Here is a 14,347-nt window from a genome sequence, read left to right on the forward strand (position 1 = left end):
TGCCCCTTACGATATACTTAAGGTCTAGGTTTGAATTGCCAAAGTAGTTTCACTTCTGTCATGTGTACAAAGTTACATGTGTTCTTTTTTTTGTTAACTTCGTAACTTGCTACTTCTAAAAGGCTTTGCCAGTGAAAATTTGGCATGGTTCAAATTGAATAGGCCTGTTAAGCACGTCTGTAAAAGTTTAGTGAATGAACAAAGAATCATTTAGCATCGTAACAATGTTAAATGTTTACCATAATTTTTTTGTTCTTTTGAAGTTTTACTTGGTTATTTATCACGACAAACATACAGTTAAAGTTACCACTCAGTGTCAATCCTTCTTAACCATTAATGCTATCTGCTGAAATATTTGCAAATAGTGACATCCTAATGCTAAGAGTTATCCATTAATATGTCCTGCATAAGAATGGTAAGAAATTTCCAAAAGTCAACATGAATTTTGTTGTGTGAAATTCCAACTGAAGTACATATGTAAGTTATCTACCATGCTTACGTAAATAAAAATTACAAACAACATAAACAGAGTTATATTTAATTAGGTACTGAAATTTTTTTAAAAAATTTGATTATTGGTCACTCAGAAACACCATGTAGCTTACTTTGTTATAGTTACTTTTTAGTGAGGGCTTTATTTTCTATTGATGAGTCAAGTCACAATTTTCTTGAGTCTGAATCTCGAATTTGAATTCCAGAGAGTACCTCGAACTTATCCCCCTCCCCACCTATCCCCAAATCTGAATCTAGGTGTCAAGGGTCAAAAATAAAATAATGTGCAATGAATGAAAAATATTAACCATGGTGTTGAAACATTCTACCCTTTAAATGGTTGATTAACAAACTAAGTTTCCAGAATCAAAAAGTATTGTAATTTTATTTATAGAATTACATGTTAAAAGTACAGTATCTTGGACAATGTTAACAGGATAGGTTCCTCACAACAATGGCAAAGAAAAATTGATAAAAACATCAATCACAAAATGGTGATATAATTTTGGCAGAATTATACACTCACGAAACACATGTCAGAAAAGTTTTTATAGTATTGCAAATTATTAAACTTTATATCTTCTCAAATACAAAAAAAAAATATTTCTTTTATTTATCATTTTAAAACTGCAGAATATGTTTTTTTTTGTTTTATTGTTTTGGACTGAAGCATGTATTCACTAAAATGAAAGGTTGAAGAATGGGTGAAGCTGTCTTGCACGTGGCGAGATAGTGTTGATCGTGCTGCGTTGTTGGCAGACCCTCCTCGCAGGTCGTCCCGCATCCTCCGCTCCGTGCTGTGCAGCTCCGTCCGCCGCCACAGACACAGGAAGCTCTCCTCCTCTTCCAGCTCCAGTGACGAGCATTTCGAGAAGACCACCAAGAGCAGGAACAGGTACATCGTCAGCCTGTTATACTTATCACAGCACTCTGAACACTTGCATTTGCACTCGTGAGAAACCTCTTATCACCCGCAGTGCTTACATCTCGAATGCGAGCATGTTATTCCCAGCAGATGTCAACCAGAATATTGGTCTGAATTTTTAAGATTTCAAATGATGGCAAACTTAATAAGTACATAAATTTTTTTTAATAAAGTTGTTAACGTTGTGGTTTTGTTTTTGTTTGGCTTTTTTTTTCTAATCAAATAAGCCGTGGTTAGCAACTTTTTAATTTTCATGGTTAACTGGAAACAATAATTGGTTTCTTGTAACAATCATTATTGGTGTGTAAACATCTTAACTCTCGGTATACCGCATTTGGTAGGAGTATTTTAGTAAAAAATTGAACGGAACTGCGGGACAACGGAGCTGCGTCTGCGCAGAAGTTCCATAAACCTCGAAAAGATGCGGATGCACATGTAGCAGCATAAACCGTAATGTAGTCATTTTGGTAAATATTAGGGTACATACCAAACATATCGGTGTGCCAAATTAAACTTTATAATAGTGAAACTACCCTGGCATGTATTTGGTAAACGAAAATAATCATAATAAAATGGTATCCCAAGTTTTAAATAACATAAAAAAAGTTACTTTTACAATGATTATATACATATTTTCCTTACTGTTTCCCAATGATCTTGGTAGCATGTAGGTAAGGTGTGCGCTTTATAAGCACGAGGTACGAGGTTCAGATAGCAACAATACAAAAAAATTTTTTTTTACTTTTTAATTATATTATAATATATTATTTTTTAAAACTTAATCTTGAATAAGCTCAATCAGGTTAAGGTAGGTTTGTTGGAATTATTTACCGACTGATTTCAGTTGTTGAGCAAAAACAAGTACACAAACATATGCTTTAATATGATTCAGGTTAAAATTTTAGTTTGGCAAATTTATAGTATTAACTGTTTAATGAATTTTAACAAGATTCCTCGTCGAAAATCAAGTCCTAGCCGGGATCTATTGGACTGCAACTTGTAGGTTGAAAAATACTTCAAAGGTGCGCCATGTTCATCCCAACACAATTTTTGAGGCTAATAAATGATAGGTATTTTTTAAGTAGCTGTTATATTTTGTTATGACTTTAAATTTACAAAATGTATTCTAGGATAGTTTCATTACCATCAAGTTTACTTTGGCACACCAATACGCTCAATACGTCTCCCATGGGTCCACCACCTTAATGACTTCGGCTCTTGGCTATTGCATTTCCTGCATGCTTGCGCGTTAGACTTTCAACCTGTCGGTTTCAGTTTTGTTATTTGCTTTTATTTCATTGCATTTCTGATGCGCACTAAAATTTCACCCTCAACACGCTTAAAGAAATATAACCTCAAAAACAATAGTACTATTTTGTTAAACAGATATATAGTTAGGTTTTAATAAAGGGAATAATTTTTTTTTCAGTTTCCAAAAATGAATACTTTTAATATTAATATATATTTTTCAAGCTCAGCATTATTTTAACGTTAAATTTGGTGACCTAGTTTTGTATTATAGGTTCATTGCAACATGATAACACTGAGGTTATAATTTTACATGTCATGGTGAATACCTGACAAATTTAAGGATATGTTCATTTATCTAATTTGATTAGTGAATTTGTAGACATAAGAATTTGTGGTGAATAATCTATGCAGGATAAGTAATTTTGGTTCTGGAAAAATTTTGGATGAGAAAAAATATTCCCTTGGGAAACAGGAAAGGATAGAAATTTTAAGGTTTAAAGTGTCAGCATTTTCCAATACTATTACAAAGAAAATATGTTGCTCTTTTTTGTGTAGGCCCAAATCTAGTGATTATACATTGATAAGGCAGGTAATTTTCAAAGACTGCAAAATAAGGCTAAACTTAACATATTTACCTGAATAACCAGCACAAAATTTTTCATAACATGTGTGTTGGAAAAGCATGGTGCTTGGCTTATTCAAAACTTGATAATGCTATATGGCAACTCTGCACAACGCAAGTTCTGTCAAGCTCCAAGAATGGTTAACCTGCTGTTGCTCAAAGAACGATGCAATAATTAGACAATTATGGTTGCAATCATCTACACTTGCTGCAAAAACATGAAGCATGTTTATGTTTGTTAATTCATCTTGGATCGTAGAGGGGATGGCCTCTTCAAAATCTGACATTTTCAGTGACTACATAATGTGTCGGGTAGTATAGACATACAGCTGGTGCGCTGGAGAGGGATCACGGGAGGAGTGGTTGCGCTTCAGCTCTGTGCTACCTTCCCTCTGGCCAGATTGTTCGCGGAGAAGTGCTATGAGTGAGCCACATTGGCACTTGGCAGCAGTATTTTCGGCTTGCTGGTGCCAAGCCGTTCCAATCTGAGAAGAGTCCAGTGTGCTGGGACTTCTGTACAGCAGATAAACAATTAGATTTGATGGTGGGTTGTCGCAGGTGCGTGCCTGTCAACTACAGTCCGTCAGGGCACTCGCGTCCCAGCGACATAAAGAAGCTAGCCCCGACACTGGCTGATGTGGATCCCATGGCCCTGGACAAGGACATCTTGTTCAAGCACGTGGGCGGTCTGGAGAGCCACATTCTGTGCCTCAAGGAGATGGTGGTGTTCCCGATCTTGTACCGCGAAATCTTCGACAAGTTCCACATCAAGCCACCTAAGGGCGTGCTTTTCCACGGCCCTCCAGGTACCTAACATTTGTATGGAAACTGCACAATTCCCTGAGATGTGAAATGTCGTTGCAAAATTCATTACTTCAAAATTAATTTTAATGCATCAGTAAAACATCATATGTCAAAAGTGATGAGGTATTACGCATTAACTTTTTCAGATCACAAAAACTAGTGCAGTCAAACATATTAATTTAGTCATATTCTAATAAAAAAAATTCACATGAATAAAAAAAATTGTTTGGATTGTATGTTGTATGGCTATTAGTATTTCAGAGTGTACATATTTTTTCGAAAAAACTTTCAGACATGCCTTTATTTTGGTGCTGGAAAAATTAAAATGCACCTGGTTGGTAGGAAGTGTTTCCATAGTTGAGTTTGGGGCTGAGTCAGCCCTGCTATGAAACTGACACTTCAACAAAAAACTAAAGTATCTGAGAAGTGCAAATCCCATGACTACAATTTGATGTGCTCCAGGTACTGGTAAGACCTTGATTGCCCGAGCGCTGGCCAATGAGTGTAGTCAAGGAGACCGTAAGGTTTCGTTTTTCATGAGGAAAGGTGCGGATTGCTTGAGCAAGTGGGTCGGTGAGTCGGAGCGGCAGCTGCGTCTTCTGTTTGATCAGGTACAGTTTGCTGTCGTAAATAATGCATGTCACGTTGCACTAGTTAATTAAAAATATTTATATACACATTTGGCATCATTGTCTAAAAATAATGGTAAACCATATTTATACAGCATTTAAATGCTTGCTTAGAATATTTACAATTGAATTTTCAATGTGCTCTAGTACTAAAATTATTAAATATAAACATTTTTTATGCAGCTACATGTTAAGTTTAAGCACCCACTTAAAATATAATATTTACCATAATCAAATGCTATGATTATTACCAAAACTGTGGAAACTAAAAGTTGGGGTCACATTATAATCGCAAACTTGTATCTTGCCATTGGGAACAGCTTAGTTGACAAACTACAGGCTCTGCCTCATAAATATGTCACTTATGCCACTTTAGACCGCTGTTAATTGCTGCCTCTTGAACCTCCTCTTAGTTGAAAAACTACAGGCTCTGCCTGCAAACTGCTTCACTTAACGCCAGTTTAGTCCGGGGCTTCCTGAACCTCTGCACAGGCATGACAGATGAGAGATGCATGATAGAGAGGGTGCAAATGTAGTTGGTCACTGGGTTCTTTTTGCTTCCCTTCACGCACCCAATCCCCTACTCTTCATCTTGCCACCAGACCATTGCATATCAACACTTTCTTTGCTTTCTGAACAGCTACAACTTTTGAACTAGTAATAAAAAAATCAGTTTTTTTTCTCCTAACTGGAACTTGGCGTTTCACAAGAGACCATGCAAATCACTCTGCTGAAGTAAGTGGCACCAGAAAGGGTCTAGTAAATGTGGACTAAATTTAATTATTTTAAATAATTTTCAAGTGCTGTGTATTTGAATTGCGATTTCCAATATAGAAAGTCTTTTTCAGAAACTCATAATCAATACGTTTGGGGTCGCATTATATTTTGAGTTCCATTATTTTCGGGTAAAAGCAGTACCTGAATATTACTTTTGTAATAAAATTATATCAAAACGTTTCTTCCCCTCTCTCCCCTTACATATTTTAGACTTCTAATTCATGAAGGTATGTAATAATGTTTGTTGGCTTTTAGGTTTTAGCATTGTAATCATCTTCATATACTCATAACATCGTGTGCTATAATTTAATTTTGTGTTTATGAACAGGCGTACCAGATGCGGCCTTCCATTATATTTTTCGATGAGATAGACGGCCTGGCGCCTGTGCGCTCCACCAAGCAGGACCAAATACATGCGAGTATAGTCTCCACGCTTCTTGCACTTATGGACGGTATCGACAACCGTGGAGATGTGATTGTGATTGGTGCTACGAACCGCATTGATGCCATCGACCCAGCCCTCAGGCGGCCTGGAAGGTTCGACAGGGAACTGTTCTTTCCTCTGCCAGCCAGAAAGGTAATGTCTGGTGACAGTTTATACTTGTAGGTAGATCCTATTAGCTTTTACTGTTTGCAGGTTCATATTTTTGTGATGTTGAAAGTGTTTTATAAGCTTCTGCAAAGATAACCAAATTGTGAATAAATCATTTGATATATTTTTTTAGAAAGATTTAATATTAATGTAAAAATATTATCAAAACAATTGAGGGGCTTTGTAAAAAAAAACACAATGTATAACAGTGTTGAAAATAGAAGAACAAATGCATAATACTTAAGTGAAATTAGGAAACCATGACTGAAGTAATCGCTTTTATGTTTTTAATTCGTGTTTATTAAGCTTCCTTTATAATTTAGGCTCTCACATTTTAGGTCTCGTGAAATTAATGGATCTGCTATCTCTGTAAGTAAGCATTCTTCAAAAAATTGTTGTAGTTTTGGAAGCATCCATTTCTTCCAAATTTCTTTGTAGAACAAAATTTATTCAACATGGAAATCATTTTTTGTGTAAATTACAAAGTCACAATATTTTCTATTGCAAATTGCAAGTTGCCCTTAAATTTGATAAAAAATCAATCGTGGGTTTTCTTTAGATGCAACTGCCCAAGTTTTTCTTCTAGACATGTTTATTTTAATCATAGTCCTTTAATTCATCATCCTCGGCCGAAAAAAAGTAATTAACTTTCAGCAAACCATTGTCCGCTACTAGTCCTTCTGGAGATGCTCCGGATGCTGGGCAGGTAGTGGCGGTGAAGACTGCCACACACATTGTACGAGATAGCATCCTGAAATATACACCTCGTAATTTAAATTTTCAGGTTTCCAGCTCTGCAATAACAAATGCTGGTATTCTTCTTATAGTTGCTAGTTGCTAGGTTAGGCTGGTCGCACAAGCAGCCTTGTCTGAGAGGGAGAGCCGTGTTTCACGGCTTGTTTTGGTACCATGTGTGGTTCTTCGTATACTTATTGGTTATTGAGTATCATTTTGTTCATAAGACATCCGCCTATTTAAAGAAGTAAATAATTAAATATAACTGCGTATTATTTTTGTGCTGGAGAAGGTTGACTGTAGACACTGTTCGTGGATCGGGGATGGTCAAAAATATCTTTGTCGTTAACACAGTACTCCGCACCATTTGGAATATTTACCGGCCCAGAGAAGGAAGAGTTAGTCCCGTTGGCCGAGGGTGGGTGAGAAGTATTGGACAACATGGCAGGCGACTGTGGGCTCCTGCGCACAAGACAGGTGCATTTGAACTGGCTTGCGGCCAGAAAAAATTGCTGATTATGCACAATATTTCTTGTTTTAATAATGTTAGGCATATGCTACCACTGACTTTTTTTTTAAATCTTTACTTTAAAAGAAAAAAGTCTGGCAAAGTCTAAATATATGTATATCTTACAGTTTATTTTTCAGACCACTTTTTAGATTTTCCTGAATTTTGAAAATTTAAAATAAAATACTTGCTGATATTTTTTCATCATAATTAACATGTATAATGTAAAATGATTTCAATTGTAAAACTGCAGCAAACAAGGCAAGTACAAAATTATTAACTAAAAAAAAAAAATGTAGTTGTCGGACCAGGGACCACCTTAAAAAGTACTGTGAACTGAAGTTTTTGACACACTTGTTTAAGGAAATCAAATTATAGTGATGTTTAGGCACTGATTTTACTTAATCCAAGCACCAGTTTTGACCTTTCTCATGTATAATTTAAAACTAGATAATTCCAAAAACCGCTAACTTTATTCATCCAGATTATAAAATCATATACTAAATAATATTAAAGCTATGAAAAAACACCAGAATCTTATTATATAAATAAATATTATTTCTAATACTTGTGATGACAGTTTTTAAAGTTTGGTGTATTTTTAATGGTATTTTATGCAATTATGACTTTTGGATTTGGCTTTGAATCTCTGAAGAATTCGTTAGATCCTCAGACACTATAAGAAATTTTTCAAAACTTTGCAAGTTCAATTTAATTTAATTCCTTTACATGAATTAATTTTTTTTGGCCGTAGGTTCTTTCAAACCGGATGTAAAAAATTTGATAAACCTGAGTCAGGGTGTATACAGGTCATAAAAGTTTTGAAAAAAATGATGAACGGAAACACTGGTCAGGATAAATTTGCAAAATAAACAGTTAAGGTGCTGGAAGTTATGAAATTTTATTTTCCAGCAGGCTTTTGTTAACTTCATACTTGCCAACGTTTACACTTTTTCTGTAAAATGTATGAAAAAAATTTGTCTTTTACGATTTAGCTGTGGACGTGTATCTCAATTATTGTAACTTGTTGTACTCATGGCAATTTGATTGCCAATAACATAGCTGCTTTTTCACGTGTATCAACTGTTGATTGTCGAGAGGAAATCTCACTAGCTTCAGCTATTCGTTTGTTGTCTTTTATGTTCTACCTTGCAGCCAAGATAGTCATGCTAAGCAGTGTTATTGAATAGTTCAAGTAAATTAAAAAGTTTGTGTTCATGATAAACCATTTGCACCTTGTAATAATACTGTGTATTTTTGGCCAAGTATTTAAACTTTTATCAAAATCAATTTCATGTGGGGTACAAGTTAAGTGTCTTAGTGTTAGGTTATAGCCAGCGCACGGTAAGTTCATACTTTTAGGAAGCCCTGCTTCAAGCTGGGATCTATTTTCAAGGTGACTATGTATCCTTCGGCCAAATATCAACAATAACATTGCCATGTGGAAAACCATGTGGCTACCACATGGCAATGTTTTGGTTGGGTAACTGTCAAATAGGGATGTAATTAATGGATAATAAAATTACACTGCAATTTTTATAATTGGTTAAATGTCAGTAGAAAATGTCATAACACCATGTTTAATAATTCAAATATTAAATATAAAAAAATCTAAGCAAATTTTTGTAGTTTAGAGTTTAAACCCAGCGTGGTGCTGTGTCTTCACATAATATCTATAAAAATTGATGTTAAGTTTTACTAAAGAAATTTTGCTGCTTCGAGATTACTATATCACAAAGTGTTTTGGTTGAAAGAATGAAAATTATGTCAGTATCATTTATAAAGAATTTAACTTTAAGAAATTATTCAGTATGAGGTAGCTATGTAAACTGTTAGTTTTCTAAAGCCGTGAGTACCAGGCACATCACTGCCATTGCATCGAGAGGTCATTTGTGAATAGAAAATAACAAGTTAGTAACACTTTTCTGGCACTACGAACCGAGTCAAGTATCGGTTAAAGGTTATGGCTAACCAACATGTTTTTTGTAATTAGAGGCATTATTTTCTATCAAGCAGAATAAATTTTAAATTCAAATTCTAAGTTATACATTAAACATTTCTGTAAGTGTGTATTTTTATGTCTATGTGGTTGTCTCATATAAAAACTATATCACTTAAGTGTGTACAATGCAGAAAAAAAATTGTTGCCATAAAAAACTTAACTTAAGAATCTGTATTAAAATAAATATATTAAATAAATCGAAACTCAGCAATAAATTATCACTACCATCAATATTATGTTATATTCTGTAATGAAACTAATGTTTAAGAATCACATATAAACACAGCAGAGAAATTACATATCACTAAACACGTTATCCAGAACACCTGTTATTAAAAAAAGCATACATTAGCACATTTACCCTGAGCATATGTAATTAAAAACATGAAATTTTAACTAACATACACTTATGACCCAACATGAATGTACATCGACACGACACTTTACAAAACACTTAAAACTCATTATAAATTATTACATGTTCATTACTCACGATCTGGTGCTCTGATCTTCGCTATTATAAAGGCAATATTTATCCTTTATAGAAAGTAAATATTTAATTACCTTTAATATTTATTTTGTTTAATTACACTTTATTCCGTATGTTTATATTTGTAATCTATGGTTGATTCAGACTGTAAATTTCTTTTGTTAATTTTTATTTTAAATTATTGTCAAGGCTAAGATAGCAGTATTTTTTGAAACCAATATTAATTTAAAGATGAACAACGACAGTAATGGGTAGTAATTTTACTAGTTTTGTTTAATAAACAAAACGAAAGAAAATCGTTTATTAGTGACGGGGAAAAGATTCTTTTAGAACGAATTGAGACTTGATGAAGGCAACATCTAGAACGCAACGATTTCGACATTAATTTAGAATTGAATATTTATAGAAGAATTGAAACTGTTTATTAATGCCAATATTGACCGAGATTTCGAAGGAACTAATAAATTTAATCAACGAAGATAAGATTCAGACGTCAAGAATTCTAGATAATTATTAAGAAGAGAAGTCTACGAATATCCAGATTCAAGAGATCGTCCAATAACTTAATTTGTTTTGAAACTATGAAGAATAAATGCCGTTGATCATCCTGAAGAAAGAAGAATCCTGTCGAAGATTGAAAAGTCGCAGTTCGAGCCCGGGAAGGATGACCGTCGCGCAGTCCAGCCCAGTTGCAGCCCACAGCCTGAAGGATGGAGTCGTGACGGCGCGTATTCCTGCCGCCCGCTAGAGACCGGAGGAGCAACACCAAGTTCGCAGTCCTGATTGAGTCGAACCAAGGATTCTCCGAGAACCTACACGTCTCGTGGGTATCCGGCAGCAAGGTTTGGTCCCTTACCCCATCACCCGAAGACTCGCTGATTATAGAAGTACCTTAACGAATGACGATTTAAACAAGACGAACATTTTTCACAGAACTAGAATCTTTTATATTATAGATCATATTCTTTGTACAGAAAAACCGTTCATCTTTAGATTTACCATTCAAATTCCGGAATCGCGATCCCGAACTAAATAATATTAGATAATATAGATGGAACTTGATATTGAAAGAACATGTTGCTATTTTGTTTGACTGGTACTGCAAGTTACGTACCCAGTAGTCCACGCTCTGCCGGACTGAAGTTAGTTTAAATAAATAACATCCAAGTAATTAACATTTGATCTTAAAGATAACTTAATCAATTGAAAGAATTGTTAGATGCTTTGAATTTGAGAGTAATAACAAATTCCATCTGTAGTTAAACTAAATTATTTTAGTTAAGTTTAATATAAAGTAGTGGTGCACCGATGCGGATACCGATGAATCGTAATCGGCGATTATGGGTACTTACCGATTAATCGTAATCAGCGATTATCTTAACGATTACTTTGCCGATTATTTACATCCCGGCGTAATTAAGTAGGTTTCTAACGTGTAATATTTTGTTACACATTTTAGGACAAAATACGGTAATATTTGTATATATTACAAAATTCATCTAACTGCGTCATATCATAATTACAGATATTTCGTTAAGTTTAATAAATCTCATTGCCTCAAACAATAAAAAAAATGTATTTTTCCTACACGTTTATTTACGTTTCGTCTTTTGTTTAGTGGCCATGTACTAGAGGTGGGTCGAAAAGTATCAACCAGATACTTAGCACTGATACGCGCCTGTATCAGGAACGGCAAACGAGTACACTTGAAAAGTATCAAGTACTTTAGTATCAGTTCAGAATTCGCCTGGAACAACACCACGGCCAATGTGCGCAGAACCCGATCGCAGATGACGGTCACTTGGGCGGAGCTTGTGAAAGGGGAGGGAGCAGGAACGACGAATAAGGGATAAAGAAGGGAAATAATGTAGGGGAAGAAGCGCAGGAGAAGGCGTTGAAGGAGAGGCGCAAAGCGAAATTGTTACGAGTCGTTTGGTTATTGTCCCACATCCAAAGTACGCTCAGTGCGCGGTGCGTGCACAGTCTCGTTCAATAATAAAACTAATGAAATTTTAATATTAAAAAGTACATTAATACAAGATATAATATTTATATTTGTGCACCTAACAGCTATGAAAATGCAAATAAATTCTCAGTTGACACTAATAACAGATGTAATCAACATATGGACTTTTTTTCCTGAAAACAATTAGTAACTAATGTTTTCATACATTAAAAGATTACGATTTTATCAAAAATTAAAAATAAAAAAAAACAGATACGTACATTAGTGAGCATACTATATCAATGTTTACGTTTCAAATGTTTCTTCAGATTAGTCGATGATGATTTATAACTCAGTTTTTGTTTACACAAATTACAATTAGCAAACTCATTATTTTCCGTAAAAATTTCCACACAAATGAAGTCTTTTTCCTGCACTTATCCATTCCTTATTTCACTATAAAGATACTAACTACAAAGCATGACAGCCCGCAACAATGTACATGGTGGTAATTAATACACGGCCAGGACGAACTGCAGTGAATGTTGAACTGATTGATACTGGCTGTATCAGGAGGGCATGAGAGTAACAAAGGTAGAGAATTACCGGGCGTGATAAATAATGTATCAGAGACACCGATACCTTGTCGTTTCCTGGGACCGCTACTCCTCTGATACAAAAGTATCAGACACTTGGAAATAGGTACATTACTGTATCAGTATCAGATTGGAACAGATACCGAAAATTGCTGTAGCAACCCACCTCTACCATGTACGTTACCTATAGCCAGAGACGTAAAATAGATGGCACGCAATGAAAATACCACAAACAGTTGCAGTGGATTCTATGACAATCGATCTTTTCGAGTCGATAGTAGCGGTTCAAAATCGTGGACCCGATACCTTCTAGTTTTTATCACTGCGTTTTACAAACTCGTTATGGGCGTCTTTGATAACATTATCCGTTTGTTATTTGTATGTGACGTGAAAAGTGAAAAGGTATTTATAATTTTATATATTCCGTCAACATAAATAAAATCACATGTGCTATAATTGGTTTTTATTCATTTTTATATAATTATAGTGAGATGGCGAGTAGGGAGAAAAAATGTGAAGTGTGGAAACATTTTTCTATAAACTCAAGTGAACAAAATAAAGCAGCATGTTTACATTGTTAAACGGTAATTTCTTGATGCAACCTTATGCGATAGTCTATAATAATGCTAGTTTTCCGCAACAAAAACTTACCCATTGTAAATTACAATTATTAGACTGTAGTTAAAGTTGTTTACAATAACAAATATTTAAATAGAAGTTAATTTCCCCTTTCAATGACTTAATAGTGTATTTTATATATTTTTATACTGTTATTATAACTGTATTCTCAATTTTACCTAATCTTGTTATTAAATTCACATGGGAATAAAAAATTTTGCGTGCATTATTACACTTAAAAAAATTTCTTCATTATAATTGGTAACTGAATCGGTATCTGCCGATTATTGCTCTCATAATCTGTAATCGAATCGGTAATCGGTAAAGTCATATCGGTGCACCACTAATATAAAGCGTGATTTGTGCCTTTCGAAGTGTATTGTCACCGTCTGCGCAAACCTTACACGCAAATATAAATATTACATTTGAATTTGTTTATACGTCATTAACAGGTCTAGTCACGAGATTAGTATTCAACATACTTTTGACACACTGTAATTTGACTTTCAGACCCAAACTTCTAGATACAATTCTTAAAACTGAGAGAGGTAGGCTAGAGAAACTGAAATTATTAACTACATTTAATAATTTCAATAATTACACTAACTGACTCTTCACTATACTCACATTGAACCTTAATCAATCAGATATTACAATTCCCTCACTCAGTGGTACTGCCAATACTTCTGTATCTCTGCTGTACCCTTCCCCAGCCACGTTATCATCCTCGCTGCTGCTTTCACCTGATTCACCCAGGTGAACTATCAAGGGAGCCACATCACCAATGTTCTTGTAGACTTGCTGCTCCCAATCTTGCTCAATTAACTTTTCAACGTGTGCCACACAAGCAGCCCACCTAATTGGAAAACATTTGGTTTATAGTTAAAAACAAACTGATATCTCTGTTTTTGATTAAGTCAAGTTTTATTTTCATATATGGTAAGGGAAAATAATAAAAAAAATACCTCTCGGTAGTGACAAAGTCTAGGGCTTCACTCCAAATTTCATGGACAGCTGCATCATCAAATTTGTTGCCCCTTCCCATGTGGCTTTTGAAATAAGTTTTGCACTGGGACCAAACAAGCTCGATGGCATTGTAGTGACAATGATATGGAGGGAGTCGCAGAACCTCATGGCCATGATCACGAACCATCTCGTCAATCACATACCTTCAAAATAAGAATGGTGATCAGTAACTGATAATGTACAATACATACATAGGCATTAACAAAACTATGTTGAAATTTACAACTGCTTTTAAAAAAAATATATAGACTTACCTTCCTCCTGGTCTGTGTAGTTTGGCTACCCGCAACAGTTCCTTGGCTGGAGCAGTCCTAGTGAACGGGATGTTATGCTGT

The 14,347-nt window shown here is 34.8% G+C and overlaps 1 protein-coding gene across 4 annotated transcripts in view; it reads left to right on the plus strand.

Moving 5' to 3' along the window:
• The window catches only part of LOC134533244 (ATPase family AAA domain-containing protein 2-like), a 161,634-nt gene that overhangs the window by 38,584 nt on the left and 108,703 nt on the right, over window positions 1-14,347 (plus strand). For all 4 annotated transcript variants that reach the window (XM_063370653.1, XM_063370656.1, XM_063370654.1 and 1 more), the window contains 4 exons: window positions 1,252-1,387; window positions 3,849-4,096; window positions 4,557-4,705; window positions 5,829-6,077. In XM_063370653.1, coding sequence (XP_063226723.1) covers window positions 1,252-1,387; window positions 3,849-4,096; window positions 4,557-4,705; window positions 5,829-6,077 — 782 coding nt within the window. The remainder of the gene's footprint in view (window positions 1-1,251; window positions 1,388-3,848; window positions 4,097-4,556; window positions 4,706-5,828; window positions 6,078-14,347) is intronic.

Source organism: Bacillus rossius, chromosome 6, assembly GCF_032445375.1.
Source record: "Bacillus rossius redtenbacheri isolate Brsri chromosome 6, Brsri_v3, whole genome shotgun sequence".
Taxonomy (NCBI): Eukaryota; Metazoa; Arthropoda; class Insecta; order Phasmatodea; family Bacillidae; genus Bacillus; species Bacillus rossius.